Source organism: Propithecus coquereli, unplaced genomic scaffold (assembly GCF_000956105.1).
Source record: "Propithecus coquereli isolate 6110/MARCELLA unplaced genomic scaffold, Pcoq_1.0 Scaffold15, whole genome shotgun sequence".
NCBI lineage: Eukaryota > Metazoa > Chordata > Mammalia > Primates > Indriidae > Propithecus > Propithecus coquereli.
The window spans coordinates 7,333,887-7,354,317 of NW_012139413.1; the positions used below are offsets into that span (position 1 = coordinate 7,333,887).

The 20,431-nt window shown below is 32.4% G+C and overlaps 1 protein-coding gene across 6 annotated transcripts in view; it reads left to right on the forward strand.

Moving 5' to 3' along the window:
- NLGN1 (neuroligin 1) overlaps nt 1–20,431 on the forward strand; it is a 1,153,390-nt gene that overhangs the window by 481,687 nt on the left and 651,272 nt on the right. For all 6 annotated transcript variants that reach the window (XM_012640175.1, XM_012640177.1, XM_012640173.1 and 3 more), the window contains one exon: nt 5,364–5,516. In XM_012640175.1, coding sequence (XP_012495629.1) covers nt 5,364–5,516 — 153 coding nt within the window. The remainder of the gene's footprint in view (nt 1–5,363; nt 5,517–20,431) is intronic.

Genomic DNA, 20,431 nt, shown 5'->3' on the forward strand with positions numbered 1-20,431 from the left:
TATTTTGATTGCTCATTTAATACGATTTTTTTTTTGATAGAGCAGCATTAAGTAAGACGTTTACATGTTTAGACACCTTTGAGCGCGCAGTTCAGGCATGTTTAATGTGAATCTATTTTATAGAGCTGTTTTGAAGTACATTTAACATTTGTAAATAGCCATTTAAAATATCCTAAACCTTTATTTAAATCGGCAGATAGTATTCGAACTAAGCCACTCAGTCACAAGAGTTATTAAATCAATAAATATTTTTCAGTGCTCAAAAGTGTAGAATGTCACAGCAGTCAATTCCAGTTTGGTCTGTTCCTCTATCCTGTTTGGTATAATTGTTTTGAAGACAAGAAAGATGAATTCAAACATCCTACAGGAAAAAAATGCTCTTGTAGAAAACTCTGAGCATCTTTATTCAATTCCTTTTACAATTATTTTGTAGATGTGGGTGTGAGTAAAAACCGTGTCCAATTTTCACATTTAAATTGTTCCAAATGTTGAATCAATATCGATTGACCTTAAAGCAACAAATAAACTATTTGATAAACTAATTCTTTTACTTCAGTAAGAAGTCAGGTTATCTGATCATTTATATGAAATTCTCGTTTTCCAATAGTTCTACACCTGTGCCTGATTTCCAGGTCCCTCTCTCAGTCACTGCATTGTGAAGCTACCTGCCACGTTGGTTGGGGCTTGCCCCTTACTCACTTAACCTAGTGGAAGTCTCGCTTCTCCGTGGAGCACTATTCTTCACTTCTAATTCTTGTTTGTGCCCCTACCATCACTCTTTTGACATATTTAGGTCAAACACAACTGTATCATTTTTCATTTGTGTTTTTCAATAAACAAAAGAACTGCATACTTTATGGCTATTTCTATACTTAAAAAAATCTAATCTGAAGTGATAAAAATGGTTCAAACAACATCCCAGATTCCTACCAATTTATTTTGGAAATTCGAGATATTTAAAAATTGTTTAAATTGTGCTAAGAATATTTAAATATTAACATTTTAATATTTAAATGCAATTTTATATCCTACACAGAGCTTTATAAAAATTGCCTCGTAGATTTTGTGTATTTATTACCTAAAGGTGTACCTTTAATTCTTCTAAGTGCAGTTTAACAAGCAAAAATCCAGCCAACATTTCTATATTCTTTTGCTGGTTCTGAATGATAACTTGAAGTTCATGAAAATAACTAGGAGGCACAAAAGTATGCCTTCAAATATATTTTTGTATATCAGAATAAGATTTGAGATAATGTTTCACAATTTTAAAACTGTTAAATCCCAAAACTCTGAAATATGATCAAAAACTTCAATGGTCCTTTAAGAAGAGAGAAATCAATAAATATATTTAAGGAGTTAGTTATATGATTAATAATTAATCACGAGGGCCCATTAAAGGAAATATTTTTCCAAACCCTGGTTGTCAAACACAAATAAATCTACAATACCTGTTACAGATCTATTGACACTTGCTACATTGGTTTAAAATTTTGGTTTATCATTAAAATAAAATAAATACTAAAACTTAAAATCAAGATGTGTACTCAGATTCCAATTTGTTATTTTTTTCCAACTTGAAGAACTTAATTAAAATACTTTCTTAAAAATTTAGAAGAAAAATAATAATAATTGTAGTATTTATTTTCCCCTACTCTTTTCAGGACTATATGTGCTTAGCACAGCTTAAAAACATTGAACAACTGTTGGGCCAATGAAGAAATAAAGAAGGAAATTTAAAAATTTCTTGAAGCAGATGAAAATAGAATCACAACATATAAAAACCTATGGGATATGGAAAAAGCAGTACTAAGAGGAAAATTTACAGCAATAAGCACCTACAGTAAAAAAGCAGAAAAACTTCCAAAACATTACAGATAACTGAAAATATAAACATGCTTGATAAACATTTGTAGTTTTTTTTTTTTTTGAGCTCATTTTGATTTGCTAGATAAATGGAATAACATTTGTAGTTTTTACTGGAATTGAGCTAATGTTTAAATTGTGAGAAAATTCTCACAATTTAAGTAAAATTGGTAGCAGCTGTTTTAGGCAAAGTAAAAATTGTTAGGTGAAAAACCATAGCTCACACATTCCACAATATTTATAGGTGGTTAAATATGAGACAAAGTTTAGTGGGATGACTTGGCTCTAAAAAATTCATTATAAATTACTAAAGTGCATTTGATATATTTGCACTGATGATAAATGCCCCCTGATATTATTATTAAAATGATGACATTAGCAGGTAGTATTCAATGGTAGACTATCAGTTTCATTTATAAAGTTTCTAGCTCTTTTAAAAAATGAGTAAATAGTTATAATTTAAACGGTTTTAGTTAGTATCCACATCAAAAATACTTGTAAAGTATGCACAAAAGTAAAGCCTAAGATAGAAATCTGTGATAAAACAATATAAAAAGTAAAGCTTAAGATGGACCGCTCTGACAATACATTATCAAAGAATTCCAATTTTTCTATAATAGAAAATTTCTAAAGTTTATATAGTTTCCCAAACGTTATTCACAAATTAATGGTGGTTATATCCAAGAATTTTACTTATTTTAGTAATTAATACTTTTTATAACATTAACCTCAGTGTTACTGCAAGTGAAAAATGTATTTTTCAGAACATAGCATTAGAATTTTATAAACCATTCTGAAAAAGAACTACTCAATATATTAAGTTCTTAGGCAAGGCTGAAATCTTGGAAAGTTTGTAAAGACAAATTGGAAATTAGGATCAACCCAATTAGGATCAACCCAAACTATCAGTAATCCTTTCAAGTCTAATTTTCAAAGAAAAAAAGAGATAACACTCGAAAGAGTTCCTAGAATTTATTGTCACAGTTTCAGAGTTTCCTGACAATCTCTGCTTCATTTTGTTATTAGATATAAAACGTGGCAGGTCTTCTCAATGTGTGCCTGTATTGTTTTCCAGGTGAACAGAATGGTTCTACTAAGATTTCATTACTGTTCACAGTTGGTGCTTTGTAATTCTATGTAATTTTAATTAAAGAAGAATTCTGAAACAGCCTCCCTCTGTGCTACCTCCAAGCATACAATTAGCAGAGTACAGTGTCTGCTGTGAACAGTCAGTTAATGATTTCAGTTTAATAATTTATTATTGCCTCTTCAGTGCCAGCCATACTAGAAAAATAAGAAGCTGAAACTGTATGTAGCACACAGGCATTTAAGGTGCATAGTTTAACAATTTCAAAAGGATTACTTTCTCTGTGTAAGTCTAACATCTCCACATGCCCTCAAATCTTTACAAATGAGTGAATACCATTACCTCTTCCAAGGATTCAAGGAGAAAGTAAATTTAGGTTTCCCTCTTAAACATAGCTGTTTTTAGGGGATGATTTCTATGTGAAAGTATCCTCCTGTCACTATTCTAAAACAAGACACTCTTCTCAAGCCATGCTTGGGAGGGTGAGGGGTGGAAGTTAGTTTATACACAGGTATTAAGTCAAATTTAAAATAGTCTTTTAAAAAGTTCTGCAATGAACCATTTCCCCTGTTTAAATATCTGAACAAGCAAGATGAGCTGCAATTCCTTATTCTAAAAATTTTTCATTTAAAGAAAGCACTTTATTATTACAGTATAAAAATCGAGGCATTTACATAAGTCATTTTTTATAGGTAATATAAGGCAGTCTCTAAATATTAACCTTTGTTCTTTCAATGAATTTGTATCATATTAGTCCATTCTGAAAGCTGGTACTTTGATTTTTAAAATGTGGGAGAGTTAAGTTTGATAAAAAATGTCAAAAGTAAAGGAACAAAACCATATGATTAAATGACACTTTCTAATATTGGCATTAAAAATATACTTGATCTAATTTTATTTTAATTATGGGTATAAAAGATCCATTACATAATAATAATGTTTTTATATATATTCATAGTCATATATACACATGTATATAATATTTCAATCTACATAATATATAATTAAAACTATTTTTGCCCATTTATAGTTTAGTTTTTTTCTATAGAGATCAGTGCATTCTTAATATTGATTAAAATTATCTTATGTTTCCTTTATATATTATTTCTAGATCCTTATGAAAATTACATAATTGGGGAAAAATATCTTAGAAAAGCAAATATATTTGATTAAAATTCATAACTGTAGAAATCATCTTAACATCGCCCTAAATTTTAGTACTTTACACTTAGCTCTATCTAGTCTCATGCCTACATGATAAAAACATAGAGTCAAAGTGGGAATAAGAACAGTATATTGCCTATACAAAGAAGTAAAAAAATATAATTTGGTCTGTTCCCTTCTCCCAAAAGGTAAGGGTAGGTGGAATGAGCGGATGTCCTGGACTTTCTAAAAACTATCATTTAAATAACATTCCCCTAGGCCGGGCGCGGTGGCTCACGCCTGTAATCCTAGCACTCTGGGGCCGAGGCGGGCGGATCGTTCTGAGCTCAGGAGTTCGAGACCAGCCTGAGCAAGAACGAGACCTCGTCTCTACCAAAAAAATGGAAAGAAATTAATTGGACAGCTAAAAATATATGTAGAAAAAATTAGCCGGGCATGGTGGCGCGTGCCTGTGGTCCCAGCTACCCGGGAGGCTGAGACAGTAGGATTGCTTGAGCCCAGGAGTTTGAGGTTGCTGTGAGCTAGGCTGAGGCCATGGCACTTGCCCCAGGCAAGACAGTGAGACTCTGTCTCAAAAAAATAAATAAATAAATAAATAAATAAATAGCATTCCCCTAAATGCAATAAGAGGAACATGGATGCATATAACTTTACCGTCTGAACATACATCTAACATTACTTAAATAGTGAAATAAAACTTCTTGCAATATATAACACAATACTGTACTTATGTTCACAGATTGGAGTATAAATGACTTAATGTAATCATATTACATTTGATGCAAAGCTTTACAGTAAATAAAAAATAGAAAAATATTGTTTTACTCACAATGTAAATAATACCATTGTCTTTAGTTTATGGTTCATGAGTTCCTTGTGAGATTTATAACATTTGTAAAAAGTGGTCCTAAGAGTCATTGTCTTTTTTTTTTTTTTTTTTGGTTTTACTGTCACTTCAGGATTGCATCAAAATGTGCTAACATTCAAACTTAATTTCAATTTATCTAAATTTTGTAATTTGGTTTGTAGTTTGTAAACAAAACTCTAGATACAAAACAACCAATGCCTATTGCTCTTTTCTGCAATAGCTCTTAATATAAATTGCTTAAGAAACACTTTAATAAAAACAGCAATTTAATAAAGCTATATTAAAGTCATGCCCTCTTGTCCCTAAAATGGAAAATATATTCTCTGCTTCATTATATGTGTTTTTTGAGATAAGAACAATTGCCAACCATTTGTTTTCCAGATATTCGGGACAGTGGGGGTCCCAAACCAGTGATGGTGTATATCCATGGTGGCTCATATATGGAAGGTACTGGAAATTTATATGATGGGAGTGTCTTGGCAAGTTATGGCAATGTGATCGTCATCACAGTCAACTATCGCCTTGGGGTACTTGGTAAGAGGTCTCTTTTTTATTTTTCACCATTAAACCATGAAATATGTGATTGGCTTGTTTTGACTTGTTTTTGTTCTGTTTTGCTTTGCTTCACTCATTTTCCTATGCTTGTTGACTTTGAACCAAAATTTTTGATTGTTTTAATGAATTCTATAGATGTTCATAAATTACTTGATGAAGGACAGCGAAGGTTGGTTTTAAAATATGAAACTAAAAGGTAATGAAATTATCCACATTTTAATGGAATGTGCTTCATGATTTGGCTTTATAAAATTGTGAAAGGCAACGATGGCAGGGCCTTACTAATGAAGAGTTAGTCTCTGGACAAATTTTTCCTTCTTCTAATTTCTTTTTTTCAATATTTTAAAATTGCCTAAGAGTTTCCATGAGTTCAGAAACAAGTTTACATTCTCTTCTAGAATAAGTGTATGGACTGGCTTTGGGGAATGATTGTTTGCCATTGTGGTAAAGGTCTTTTTGCTTTTTTTTTTTTTTTTTTTTGATTTCATAATAATTAGGAATATTTTCTCTGAATCTATTGTTACTGAATTATTTAAATTAAAAAACATACATTTATTTCATAAAGTAACAGAGTTCAATTCAATAATGTGTACTGTTTCCAAAAAAATTAAAAGTCACAGTAGAGATCTTTGATTTTAATGAAAAGTATAGACAAATACTTGCAAAATAACTTATCAGGTACTCTGAGATAGGCATGTTATCTTATGTAATAATCAGTTTTTAAAAGATAAACTTGCTATTCCAGTATGTTTGCTATAGTATTACCATAATTTCTAGAATAAAATTACTATATTGTTTAATAAAACATCTTTATCTATGGTGTATTTATGTATGCATGGTGTTAAAAGAATTTGCTAAAAGAGCACAATTCATTCACAAAAAAATTTTTAACCTTAATTGTTCTCAAAGTTTTATCCCATATTATAAACATAAAGAAATACAATTTATAATTTTGTTTAGACACAGAGGCACCTCACTCTTTCATTTTACTATAAAATATTTTGAAAAAGGAATTTGTATTATATTTCCTTTTATAATAATTGTTAATGTCATATATTTTATCCATGTTGAGAAACAGGTTTTTTTTTCCTCTTCAATGTTACTGTTATTCTAATGCCTATGTAATTATAACTCTATGTTTATGCTAATCACAAAATATTTAAAAAGGTAAAATAATTTCTATTAGATTAAATTTATATGTCTGGGGAAGAAGATATTTTAGAAATGTGAAGATTAAGTTTTGACATTTTTCTAGATTGCTACTTTGAAATTTGGAGGATGGTCGATGATATAATAGATATACTACATCAGTGTAGGTATAAAATATTTCTGTAGCACTGATCAAGTACACATTAGTTCCCCTGTAGTGTTTAATCATTCATTGCTTCCTCTGTTCTTATGATTTATGTGAGCAGGAATGGTTGAGTATCTTCCCAATAATGAAAACTCTCTATATTAGAAGATACATAAAGAAGTTTTCATAATAATTCTTAAATCTTAAAATTTTGAAATCTTATTATTGTCATTTGTTCCTTATGGAACATTTTAAAGTAAGACTCTTCAATATTTTTGATGCGTTTAATTTTAATTATATCATTATTTATAGCTCAGTAGTTTTTATTGATTATTTTCATATTTTTCTATTTTTTCGAGTTGCAAGTCCTTGGCAGTGACCAGTTTGCAGGTTGAAAATTTAAAAATTATATGTTAAATTATGATAACAGTGATTTTAACGACAACTTGAACATCCAGTCAATCATATGTATTTATTTTATTTAAAAATATCTTGTGGCCACACATTATGCTGCTTTTTTCTGTTATCAGTTGTATTTACATCAAACAAGATTTCGTAAAATGAACTTTGCTGTTATGTTAACATAAACTTTGCCCATTTCATTTTTGATGTATTCAGAACTGGTGAGCATTTGACTTCATCCAATTTGAATCCTACATTCATGCTTACATCCCTTCTTTAAATGCCACACTGTGAAGGACTGCATTGCAGGGCAAAGGATTGGTCAACTAAAATATGAAGTACTCAATCAATTACTTGGTCTGTATAATGGCAGACAGTGTTGGTGTTGATGAAGGATGATTTTTCCCAGTGTTAAATATTTGTTCTAGCTCTACTGCAATCTAGGATTTAAACTTTAATTGTTTCCTTTATTCCTCTTAGACACATCACTAATAATCAGCCCAAGGCTGTTCTTTATAGACTTCTCAACATGACAAAGTACAGAACTCTGTTAGTAAAGCTTTTTTAGGTACATATTAGGACATTCATTCTAGAATAGATGTATTCTGGTCACTTCCTAAAATACGTGTTGAGTCTTATGAAATTGTATTTAAATGAATTAATTCATGGAAAAGAAATTACCAGAACATTTGTTTCAGCACACTTTGCATGAGGGATACGCCACAACCAGATCAACAGCTCATCCAACAGAAGAACTACAATAATAAAAACTATAGAGTTTTGAGGTGTTGTTATGACTAATTTGTCTTACACTATAAAAGTAAGCCAAGGGTTCTTGCATGTGGGATCCAAAAGTATAGCTGTCTAGTTTGAATTTGAGTGAGTGTTGGAAATTTAGTGGAAAATAAGATTTGATCCCACATCAGAGGAAATCCTGAGCTGTGTTTTGACTGGGGCATTTTGGTGTGAAGGAAATGAATTTGCGGATCCAATGTACAAATTGGCTAATTATAAGATTATTATTCTGAGGTGATGGCTAAAAAATCACAATGTCTGTAACAGGTAATGTAATTAGTGTTGATTTGAATTTGCCAACCCAGGTGTTGGGGATTGGGGAGAGGATTTTGGAGAGGGGAGACAATCTTACAAGCTTTGTTTGTTTGTTCTTTGTTTTTATTTTTGTTTTTAGTAATGAGTAGAAATGTGATAATGTTTCAGTTATAAAATTCATACAGCTACCTAGCAGCCTCGGTTCCATTTTAAAGCATTTCTTATTTAAAAAAAGATTTGTTCATTACAAAGTAGGAACAGCAAAGAAGAAAAAAAAATACCTCCACACTTCTCTGAAGAAATTAGTAACAGATCTGAGTTAGTTCCTCTACCAAGACCCTCTTTTCTGGTTTCCTTTGGAGTGGTAGCATAGACTGTCACTATTATTGCGTTGTGTATACTTTCTCCCCCTAGAAATGCTGTTAGAGATGATAAGAAAAACTGCTAATAAGGTTGACAAAAGGCAAGGGAATACAGGACCCTGCTTGCCAATCTCACTTCCTCAGTTTCATCTTAGAGTTCCCGGTGACCTCATCTCATTTAGTCTCACATTTTTTATGCACTGAATGTTTGACCTCTTTTTTACTTCTGACTATATACATTCTTTGTCCTCAGCCAGTTTTGATGTAAACTCTTTCCATATTTGCTTTCTTCAGCATCTGTTATTTAATACATTGTTATATGGTCCTTTAAAATGTATTTAAAATTATTGTTAGTAAGGTATTTTAGTGTATGGTTAACAAAAATGATCACCTTAGAAATATAGGGAGAAATGCTTTATGTGTTATTAAAGGAGAAAAATAATAGTAAATGCTCAAATTCTAACTAGGATAACAGTGTTCTTATGGACAAGATTTGCAAATATAAAATAAATTATTTACTGATAGGGTGAGATATTGTGCACTAAACACTCTTGAAAATAGAAAGTATTCAAGTAATCGTACATTGAAAAATCTCAAAAATAAAAAATGCATTACGTAATTTGATGTTAAAATGTGTTTCAACCACCACTCTAAATTTAGAATAAATGTATAAGTTACTTGCACAATAAAATAACAATTTTAATACCACTCTGAGGATCTAACTTGGGCAAACATAAGATTTCTATCTGCTGGAAATTTAATATTTTACTTTTATCTTAATACAGATACCTTAATTCTAGCCCATATGATTTATTTTAGAACAAAATTATTTTAAATATTTAAGAAGTATTGATATTTATCTGGAAATTTTGCAAGTTTTTGGGAAAGCATATAATTAAGTATTTTACTTAGAAATCTAATGTTTACACCACACATCCATGGAAAAATAATTTGAAGTGCTAGCCCATCTACTTGTGAAGAATTTCATTTAGTTTACTTTGTTATCTGGGGCTAACTCATTTAAAACAAGTTTTTGTTAATTTTACTGCATATGAATTTTAATGAACACCTACATTTATTTTATTCTATTACACATTGTTAATGAGATTTGTTGGTCCTAAGAACTAGATTGTGCAATAATAATGCTTCAGGTATTATCAGACAAATGACATAAATAAACATAATTTTGATGTGGTCAATCATCAAATCCATCACCCTTCTTTTCAGCATTATACACCTATGAGAGATAAAAAAGTAAGGAAAATATAGGTTTTTATCTTTAAAGAGCTTTCAATTAATTGAGAAGAAAAATTAATGGTCAATAAAGAATAATAATTGATATTCTGTTTTATATTTTATAATAATATGTTTATTAATCGATCTATATGGATACAGTCACTTGATATATAAAAGGAAAAATCAGAACAACAAAAAAAGTAAAGAAGCGTAGACTATCAAATAGAGTAATAAGAATGCAGTAATTGAGGTTCATATTTGAATGTAAGCAGCATAAAAACAAGGAGATTTGCTATAGTCTATGTAATGCTTATGACAAAAAGAAAAGTATATTAATGCTTCAAGTGATACAATTTTTTTTTAAATTATTTGCATTGCTTTTCTTTCTGTCTGGCTCAAAAAAATTTTTAAAAACCCTCAAAGCCCTAAAATCAAAAACAAACAAACAAAAAACTTCAAATATGACCTTGCATTTGAGAGTAATACATAATAAAATATTAAATTTTATACAAGGGTAATGTTCTACTATGCATCAAAATATGTTTTGGGGAGGTAGAAAGAAGGATCAGTCTGTCCTCGGAGTCCAAGTGTCTTCATGACAAAGTAGAATTAATTTTTGACAAATGCACACATATAAATATGTTGCTAAAAATAGAATTTAGATAGTAATATACTTAATATAGAGAAAAGGGTATAGAAACTTAGACCTTGAATATGTGCAAAAATTGAACATAAACATGCATCCTAGTTTTCTAGAAGCACAGTAAAAAGGATAATGGATGGAATTTCATATGTGTCACTGCCGCGTGAAGAAAATATACATATTAGTCAGAAAAAAATACATAAATAATTTTTTTTCCTTATACCATACTAGAGAGAAATTTGTTGTATGGGTTGTACTGTTTTTATTTGGAACATAGAACAATATAGGTAATGGGTGATAGTCTTCATGTAATTAGAAGATACAAAAATATTCTCACTATGTGATTATTTACAGTAACCTTCTGTAATTTCCAAAGACATAATAATAAATGCTCACTACTTCTATAACGTTGTTTCAGCAAAGATCTAACCAAATTCAATACAGGTAAGATATTTGGTGATTTCATTTGTAATAGGATAAAACTAAAATTCAATTGAAAGCAATGGATGGTTAACTTGGTCCATAGATTTCTTTTCTCAAATATCAGTTGTGTCAACTGTGTTTTAATAAGGACTGGATGGTAATCAATTTTAGATTGAGTGCTAAAATGAGCTCTTGGCGTAAAGATATTGTTTGTCCTCTGGAAAGAAAAACATATTCAGATAGGTAATGATACTGTGAAAAGTAGACTGTTCATTATTTTTATTCTATAGTACCTGCTCCCTCCAAAATAATTTCAGGTGGCTTGCAATAAAAACAACCATTTAACTATGACAAAAACTTAGAAATAACCTGAAGGTAAGCATGTCGATTAGTGTGGGTGTTAGTTAAAAGAAGAAAAAAAGATGTGTTTTAGATATAGTCATGTAGATTCATTTATCCATTCAGCCATTTATTCATTCATTCACTATAAATTGAGCAATATTATGTATCAGGCACTTAGTTATTGAGGACATTGTGAAAAATAAGATATATGTGATCCCTGTTCTCAGCAAATTACTGGTATCAGAGAAAATAGAAAATAAACGAATAATTACAGAAATGATATGCTTTACATAGAGAATGATTTAGTGCTAAGTCAATTTTCTTTACCATTACCTATGTACGTGCTAGAGAAATGACAAGAGCAATGATAAGGAAGCTAGCTTATTTCAGAAAGTCAGAAAAGATTTCCCCGAGGAGGTGACATTCAGGTTTCTATTTCTTATACTCTACTGAGAAAGCCTTTGTCAGGATTCCCAAGGACCTCCAGACTGCCAACTCCATTGGTGATTTCTCTGTTATTATCTTATGTGGTCTCTTCCTAGCACAGGATGCAGTCAACTAGTCTCTTCCTGGCCTGCTTGTTTCTTGGCATCTCCCAGGATTTCCTTCTGCCTCACAAAGTCCCTGCACCTCCAGGATTGACAATTCCTCAGAACTCCAGCCTTTCATGAACTTCTGCCTACCAGCCTCTCCACGTAGATGTCTAATGAATATCTCAAACTTAACATAGCTGAAATATGTTGAATTTCTCACTCTTTTTTATTTCATTATCTTCCACACTGAGGTTATAATAACAATTGCAACAACAGCAATAATAATATTAGCTAGATTCATTCAGGACTTATATTCCAAAAACTGTTTTAAGCAGTTTACATATTAATAGATTGTCTTATTAAATTCTCACAACAACTCTATGGGGTAGGGTTTTTATTTTCCAGATTTTATAAATTCAGAAACAAATGAGTAGAGAGCTAACTAATAAATTACAGTCACCTGGGTCAAACGGCATTGAGGGGTGGAGCCAGGGTTCTAACGCAGGCAGTGTCTGTCTCTCAGCCAACACTGTACTGATGGCACTGGCCTTGCCGCCCGTCCAGATGGTCAAGCAAAAACTTTTGATTTTTCTAAGTTTTCTAAAACTCTACATTAAAACAAATCATATTTTCTTGTAAAAACATACATTATACCAGCTGTGAGCTGCTTAACACTCTTCAATAGCCTCCCATTATTCATTTATAATAAAATTCAAACTCCTTCCCTGCCTTGTCTGGTAAAACCCCGCATGAAATGGTCTGGCCTGTTTCTCTCAGTTCATCTCAAAATGATCTTCCTCTCTGTTGTGTTGTCTTTTGTTCTTCATACACAACAAACTCACTCTCATTTCAGGGATTGTATAAACCTGTAGTTTCCTTTGCCCCAGATCTTTGTGAAGCCAGTTCCACATCCTTCTGATCTTGGTTTAAATGTGATCTTCTCAGAAAGACCATCATCCATGTTCATCCAATCTCAGAAGAGCCACCACGGCACGTCATCTCCCTTTCAAAATTCTCTGCATACATTTATAATGCTGATTATTTTTTGTTTGTATTAGGATTGTTCGTTTTATTATTGTCTAACTCTCCAAAGCCTAAGATAGTCCCTGGCATATGATATTTGCTCAGAAGATATTTGTGAATGAATTTAAACTGGATGTCAATAGGTGTTGATCTGAAACAGTCATAAAGTGGAGAAGGAGGCAGAGTTTCAGGCAGAAAGGAGACTGGTTGACATGCTGAAGGGGCTGAGCAAACCCAGCTGGAATGCTTTGAATAAGGGGTTAACAGTATTAAATGAGGTTAAAAACATAGGCAGCAGGTTGTGCAGCACCATGTTAAAGATTAAGGACTTCTATGGACAATCAGAAACAATGATAGGACACAGATAAGTGACATGATTAGATTTGCATTTTAAAAAATGTTTTGGGTAGCCCTAGACCTTGATCAAAGTTGACGTTTAGCTGTGGATACAAAAAGCGTGGCTTACAGCTTATTAAAATGAGAAGATTGGCAGTCAATGTATGAGGCAGATATTTTGCTCATCGAGAATTGAGGGACCAGCTGAGGCTTGGCTGACTCAGGTGAGTATGGGAATCTGTTTTTTATGCAAAGAATGACATAGAAATTTTGCTAATTTTCCCTCCTGTTTTGATAATGGGATCGATCTGATCAGCATTATGGAGAGCTCTTTTGAATTCCTGCTTTGAAGGTGTGTGATTCAAAATGATTGCATTATTCCAGAGACTGACAAATGTAAGAGATCATAATACAGTAAACTGTATTGTGGTGCCTCCTTATTTCTTAATGGTCCTATGTTATTAATATGGCCTCATTTAATCTCCGAGTTACCCTAAAAATGATATATATATTAGTACTTTTTATTATCTTAAATAGTCTTTTACCAAATTCTGGGAGGAAGCTGGGAATATGTGATTTATGAGTCATTTCTTTTTTTTTTTTATTTCAGCATATTATGGGGGTACAGATGTTTAGGTTACGTATATTGCCCTTGCCTCCCCACTCCCCCCCAAGTCCGAGTTTCAAGTGTGCCCATCCCTTGGATTGCACTCTTTGTGTATGCGAATACCCATTCCCTCCTCCCCGCCTCCCCCCTGCCCTATATCCAATAGATGTTATTCTTATATGTGAACTTACGTGTTGATCAGTTAAGATGGTGAGTACATGTGGTGCTTGTTTTTCCATTCTTGGGATACTTCACTTAGTGGAATGCGTTCCAGCTCTATCCAGGAGTATACAAGAGGTGCTATATCACCATTGTTTCTTAAAGCTGAATAGTACTATGAGTCATTTCTTGAGTCGTTAAGATCAGCGATTTGGAGTAAGACCACACAACATAGAATAAAAGCACTCTTCATTCGCAGTTAAGGCATTCTTCTGGGATAGAATTGAATAACCATTTCCAGGTACTGAAAAGGACTACAACTAACCAACCATAAACAAAAAGATATTTTGCTTCCTTTCAGAACAGAAGTCACCCTTTTAACTTATTCATTAATTCATTCATTAATTCCACAAACATTTGTTAAGTGCCCATTATAGGCTTCTAGTAGTTGGTGCTCCCAATGTTGAAAAATCCAGACTCAATTCTTCTTTTCTGGACCTCGCAGTGAGTGAGGAAAAATGACATTAAAAAAAATAAACAAAACATTAACACAAATTTTGATAAGTTATATTTCCAAAGAATAGAGCACTAAGAAAAAGAATATTTGTGAAGATAAAATGTAGACTGAGGGTTTTGGGAAAGACCTCTTTGTACTTCTCATGCTAGCAGAGTTTTGTGGAGTTTTTTTCCCCCATGCATTAAAAAGTTAAATACTAAAAGACAGATAAAATATTTTGAAATATTTTAAAAGCTGTAAGATAATTAGAAGCAAAACAAATCATTTAAGCAAGCAACTGTGGTAAAAATGCAAAAATCCAAACAAACAGACCACCCACAAACAACCAGGCAAAGTCCTCTATTTGAATTAAATGAGCAAAATTTGTTTGCGAAATACAAAATACACAGGGAAATGATCCCAGAGGAGTGACTAGCCCTTGGCTAGACATTTGATCCATAGAATGGGAGAGTAACTTTAGGACTCGGCAGAAATAATGGAAGGTTCTCTTTCTCCCCTCTCCTACATCCCTCAGAAAAGCCATGCAATATAATAAACGAGTTACATTATTGACATTTTCTTTCTTTCTTTTTTTTAATGAAGATATGGGTCTTTTCTTTATGCAAGGTCAGTTTTTCCTCTGTGTTCCAAGCAAACAATGAAGGCTTGGATTTTTCTTTTTAGTTTTGTTCTGGTTTTGTACAGTCCTTTCTTCCCTCAACAAGGAAAGCAGGCAGTACTCCCTCACCTTCCTCCCTTTGACGTTCCACAGTCCTTGATGTTCCTCCCACTCTCATCGATTTGCCTTGAGAATATACTGCAATTTCACCTGCTAGGACATCTTGTTTGTTTTTTCTCTTTCCCTTTCTAAAGTCTTTCCTTGAAGTACTAACTCCGTAAACATTTGGATGTAGCTCCCTTGTCTTTGTCTTTTTAGTGGTATTTACATAGTTTGATTTTTTAAATACTTTATACTAGTCTCCTTCTTTCTATTCCCATTGCTGCGACCTACTCACCTTGGGTTACCAGGTGTATTTCCAGCTGAGCCCTTATCCTCCAGACTCAAACTTACGTGCCATCCCTTCCCACACCACAACCAGGCAAAGTACTTTAACTTTATACAACAGAAAATCTGTTTCCTTTAGCTTTTTCTTTGCTCCATATCTCTATCTGCTTCTCACTGACTCTGGGATCCATTCCAGATTTTTCTGCCATTCCCAGTACATTGCTCCTCTTCTTAGGGAACTTTACCTTCTCTTGGTTTCTGAGAAGTCCCTTCCACTCGGGCCAGGCCAGACTTCTCACTGCCTATGAGGATCATTTCCAGCAGCTTACTTGCCACATACACTCATCTTGCCCAATCTTCATAGCCCAGTTATCACTCTCTCTTCAGTCCTTCAGAGGGAATTGATTCTTCTCTTCTCTCTGCTTCTGTAGCATAGCAGCTTAGTCTTTACTTGTCATACATAAAGCCAATTCTACTTGTTACAGTTATACACAGTAACTGCTTAATGTGGTAGATGTCCTGCCACCCAAATTAGAAAAGAAACACTGGATTTTATCTGGTTTCATAATTTTCTTAAGACTGTCAGAGTGCTCTGCATACGTAATCAAAAGTCATCAATAAACATGTAAATGAATTCACTTTGCACTCTTCTTAGGATATGCAGTTTTAGGGATACAGAGCAGGTAGAAAGGGTGGCAGGTGGTGAAGAATGTGGGTAGGAAAGAGTCTTGACCATGTGCATATACAGGCCTCACGTCATGTTCCACACAAATGAAATGAGGGCTTATTGATAGTAGCAATCCTTTGCCCCAATATCAGTGGCAAGAAAGCCCCCTGGATCCTCTAGAGAAATGCTCTCTGTACTGAGACTATAATGCATGAAAGCTGTAATTTATTTTAAATTGATCAGTGCTTTCTGCATTTCCCATGTATTCAGTATTTGCATTGTTTAGGTTCCTGCTCAGCATGTAATGAGTGCAAACATCAGTGCTCATGAGCATTAGATAAACACGAAAATAGTGTTGAAGCTCTACTCTTTGAATTCAAATATAGTAGTCCCCCTTGTCTGTGAGGGATGTGTACCAAGACCATCAGTGGAGCCTGAAACTGCAGATAGTACTAAATCCTATATATACTGTTTTTTAATGCATACATTCCTATGATAAAGTTAAATTTATAAATTAGGCATAGTAAGAGATTAACAATACCTAATAATTAAATAAAATAAATATAGCAGTAAAATATAATGAAAGTTATGTGAATGTGATTTCTCTGTCTTAAAATGTCTTGTTGTACTATACTCACCTATTTTTAGACCATCGTTCACTGAGGGTAACCGAAATTGTGGAAAGCTAAACCATGAATGAGGGGAGACTGCTGTATATGCAATATTACAAAAAGAGTAACTATCAATTTTATATATGTAATAGGCTGTGGAACCTATAGGTGTTTTAGACTCAGCTTAAGGTTATTTTGTAAATACAAGAAAAACAGGGAAAATTTTTTGTAGTTCCATTAGCTTTTCCTTTTGACACTTCCTCTATCTCAAATTGAATTACAGGTGCTCAACCATTATCAAAAATAGACAGAGGTTTGGGTGAGAGGTCTTAAACCAGCTCTTGATTACTCTTACACCCACCCATCTTTTATAACAACTAGTACAGTTACAATCATCGATTTAGTTATTATTCTTAAAAAAACTTCCCAAATATGGAAGAAATATTTCTCAACTGATTTATATATTGATAAAGTCACCACTTGGAAATCTTTCTAAAGAGCTGAGGAATATCCCTGAGTTGAGATATATCCAAGAGAAATATTAATTTCTGTTATGGCATTTGCTGGCTTCTTGCATCTGAGCTTTGAAGAAAGGCATCTTTTCTAGAGAAGTCAATTTTCTTAGAGAATACGCAACTTACTTAAACAGAATTAAGTTATTAAAAAGGATTCTTTGTGGAAATATCAGTATAATCAAGAGCAGTATTTTTTGACTGATAAAAAAGATGTAGTGATTCTTCTGTTATTTAACTGTGCTAGAATTCTGTAAGTTTTTGACATTGTGTGAAAATAAGCTCTAAGAAATATGCATTATTTCTTTCCAATGCAAACAAAAAGATTGCTTCACTAGATAGAGTTTTCCCTTGAAATATACCACAATTTTATCTGTTTCAAGTCACAAGAAATTTTTCAGTGTGTATTTTTGGCTCATTTGTTTTTGAACTAATCTGTACTATTTACTAGAGAAGACGATTTATAGTCTACAATTCATGTTTGAGTTTATTTTCTGGAAAAATATGTTGGAAAAGACCACAGATTAGGCATATATAACTTTTTCCTGATTCCAGACTGATCTACATTTAATATGAGTAAAATCCACATATTATTTTAGTGATATTTCATGTAATTTATATAATTTTGATATTTAGGAAGGTAATTAATTAAATAATTTATTTATTTACCTATTTTTACAATTTCTTTTTCTAGAATGTATTTGTAATAGCATTGTGAGAGCATATACAATAAAATTATGGTCAGACATAGATAATAAATCAGGTCTAGGCAAAATAGAAGACTCAGAAAGGCAAATAATAAACAAAGTCTCAAAATATTTCCAGATTTGATGAATTTAGACTCTGAGCTGAAACTCTACCAAGTTTTATTTATTTTTTTAATATCAAATGGATCGTGAAACGTGACAGGTCTTCAGAGAAATCAAAGGTATTCCAGGCCCTTAAGTTTTTCAAAAGAAATTTCTTATGTGAGACCTCATGTTTAGGGGATAAATTTAAAAACAGAATTCTATGACTAAAATGCTTTAAGATAGAAATAGCCCAAACCCTGTAGTTTAATCTTATTAATATTTATGATCCTTAGTTTCGTATGCTGTTTACCTGCTACCATCTATTCCCAAAGTCGGCCTCCAGATGAAGCTGCTCAGGCACTCTGATAGCCAAAAGACCTCGCAGGGGAGATTAATAATAAAGCATTGCACAACTCACAATTGCAAAGATGTGGAAACAACCCAAATGCCCATCAATACATGAGTGGATTAATAAAATGTGGTATATGTATACCATGGGGCAGTACTCAGCTATTAAAAAAAAATGGTGCTTTAGTATCTTTTGTAACAACCTGTACGGACCCGGAGGCCATTCTTCTTAGCAAAGGATTGCAAAAATGGAAAAACAAACAAGACATGTATTCAATACTAAACTGGAACTAATCGATCAACACTTATGTTCACATATGGAAGTAAAACTCAAGGGGAATCAAGGAGGCGGAAGGAGGGAAGAGGGGATGGGTAAATTCATACCTAAGGGGTACGATACACACTAACTGGGTGAAGGGCACACTTATAACTTTGACTCAAACTGTACAAAAGCAAATTATGTAACCAAAAGTGTACCCCTGTAAAATTCTGAAATAAAATATAATGAGAATAATAAAGCATTACATAGAGGTGAATTTCAATGTATGTGTGTATCCTATGGATAAATTTTCCAATGGGATTTTGTTTTGTATGAGAAAATTACCGATTACATGTTGAACATCTCTAACCCAAAAACGTGAAATCCCAAATGCTCCAAAATCTGAAGTTAACATGCTAACATAAGGGGAAAATTCCACATCCAACACTTTTGCTTTCTGATGGTTCAAAGTACACAAATTTTGTTTCATGCACAAAATTGTTAAAAATATTGTAAGAAATTACCTTCAGGTTATATATATATGGTGCATATGAAACATGAATTTTGTGTTTGGACTTGGGTCCCGTTCCTGAGATGTCTCATTATGCATATACAAATATTCCAAAACCGAAAAACTCTGCAATTTGAAACACTTCTAGTCCCAAGCATTTCAGATAAGAGATAGTCAACCTGCATTTCACTTTTGTGACCCGTTAGTATAGCAGTTCTGAGTTAATGTGTTTGTATAAAAAAGAGGTTCTCTGTGGTTGGCCTAGTTCATCAGCTATCCTTAAGAGAAAGGGATTATTTACTTAGTTTTCTTTTTAAAAATGGTATCATGTGAACAAGACACCCCGTTTTTTCTTTTTTATTATGCTCTTAAAAAGCTCTACTTGTTATCTCAAGAATGGAAAAACAAATACCACATGTACTCTCTAATAAATTGGAACTAACTGATGAGCACAAAAGTACACAGAGGAAAGTAAAGATCATTGGAAATCAAGCAGGGGAGATGGGGGAAGAGGGGAAGGGCAAAAACTTACCTAATGGGTACAATGAACACTATTTGGGTGATGGGCACATTTATAGCCCCGACTCAAGCCATGTATCAAAAAAAACTATATCCCTTTAATATTTTGAAATAGAGCTCTACTTATTATATTATCCCTTTTTTCTCTTTCTGTCCTATGCTTTTGCTCCAATCTTTATATAGTAGTAAAAAACTACTATTTTTTGAAAATGGAATTAAAATTGGGTGGCTGCAATTTAATGCCATGTAAGTTACTTCTATAAGACTTTTCTGTTAATATATGACTCAAGTGATATACAGTAGATGTCAATGGAAATTCCTAGTTGCATTAAGATTGGTATTTCCCAGTTAAAAATATTTTTACATTATTTAAGTGTCTATATGTATGCCTTTGATAGGTTAAAAATTGGCCTATTGGTTTAGTGTTTAATATTTCATAAGTTATGAGTCTATTCTCTTAAATGTTAGTTTTATAAATCTCTCTATCCACCACCAACTACCTCTGGACTAGCACTGTCCAACAGAAATATACTGCAATTCACATTTATAACTTTAAATTTTATAGTAGCTGCATTAAAGAAAAATAAAAAGAAACAAGTAAAATTAATTTGAAACATTTATTTCATTCAATCTAAAATATCACAAATATTTTCATTTCTAAATGGAATCAACATAAAATTATTAATAGGAAATATTGCATTTTATACATATTTTATACTTATAGAAGATCTTAATTCAGACGCTAAATTTTCAACAGCTGAAGT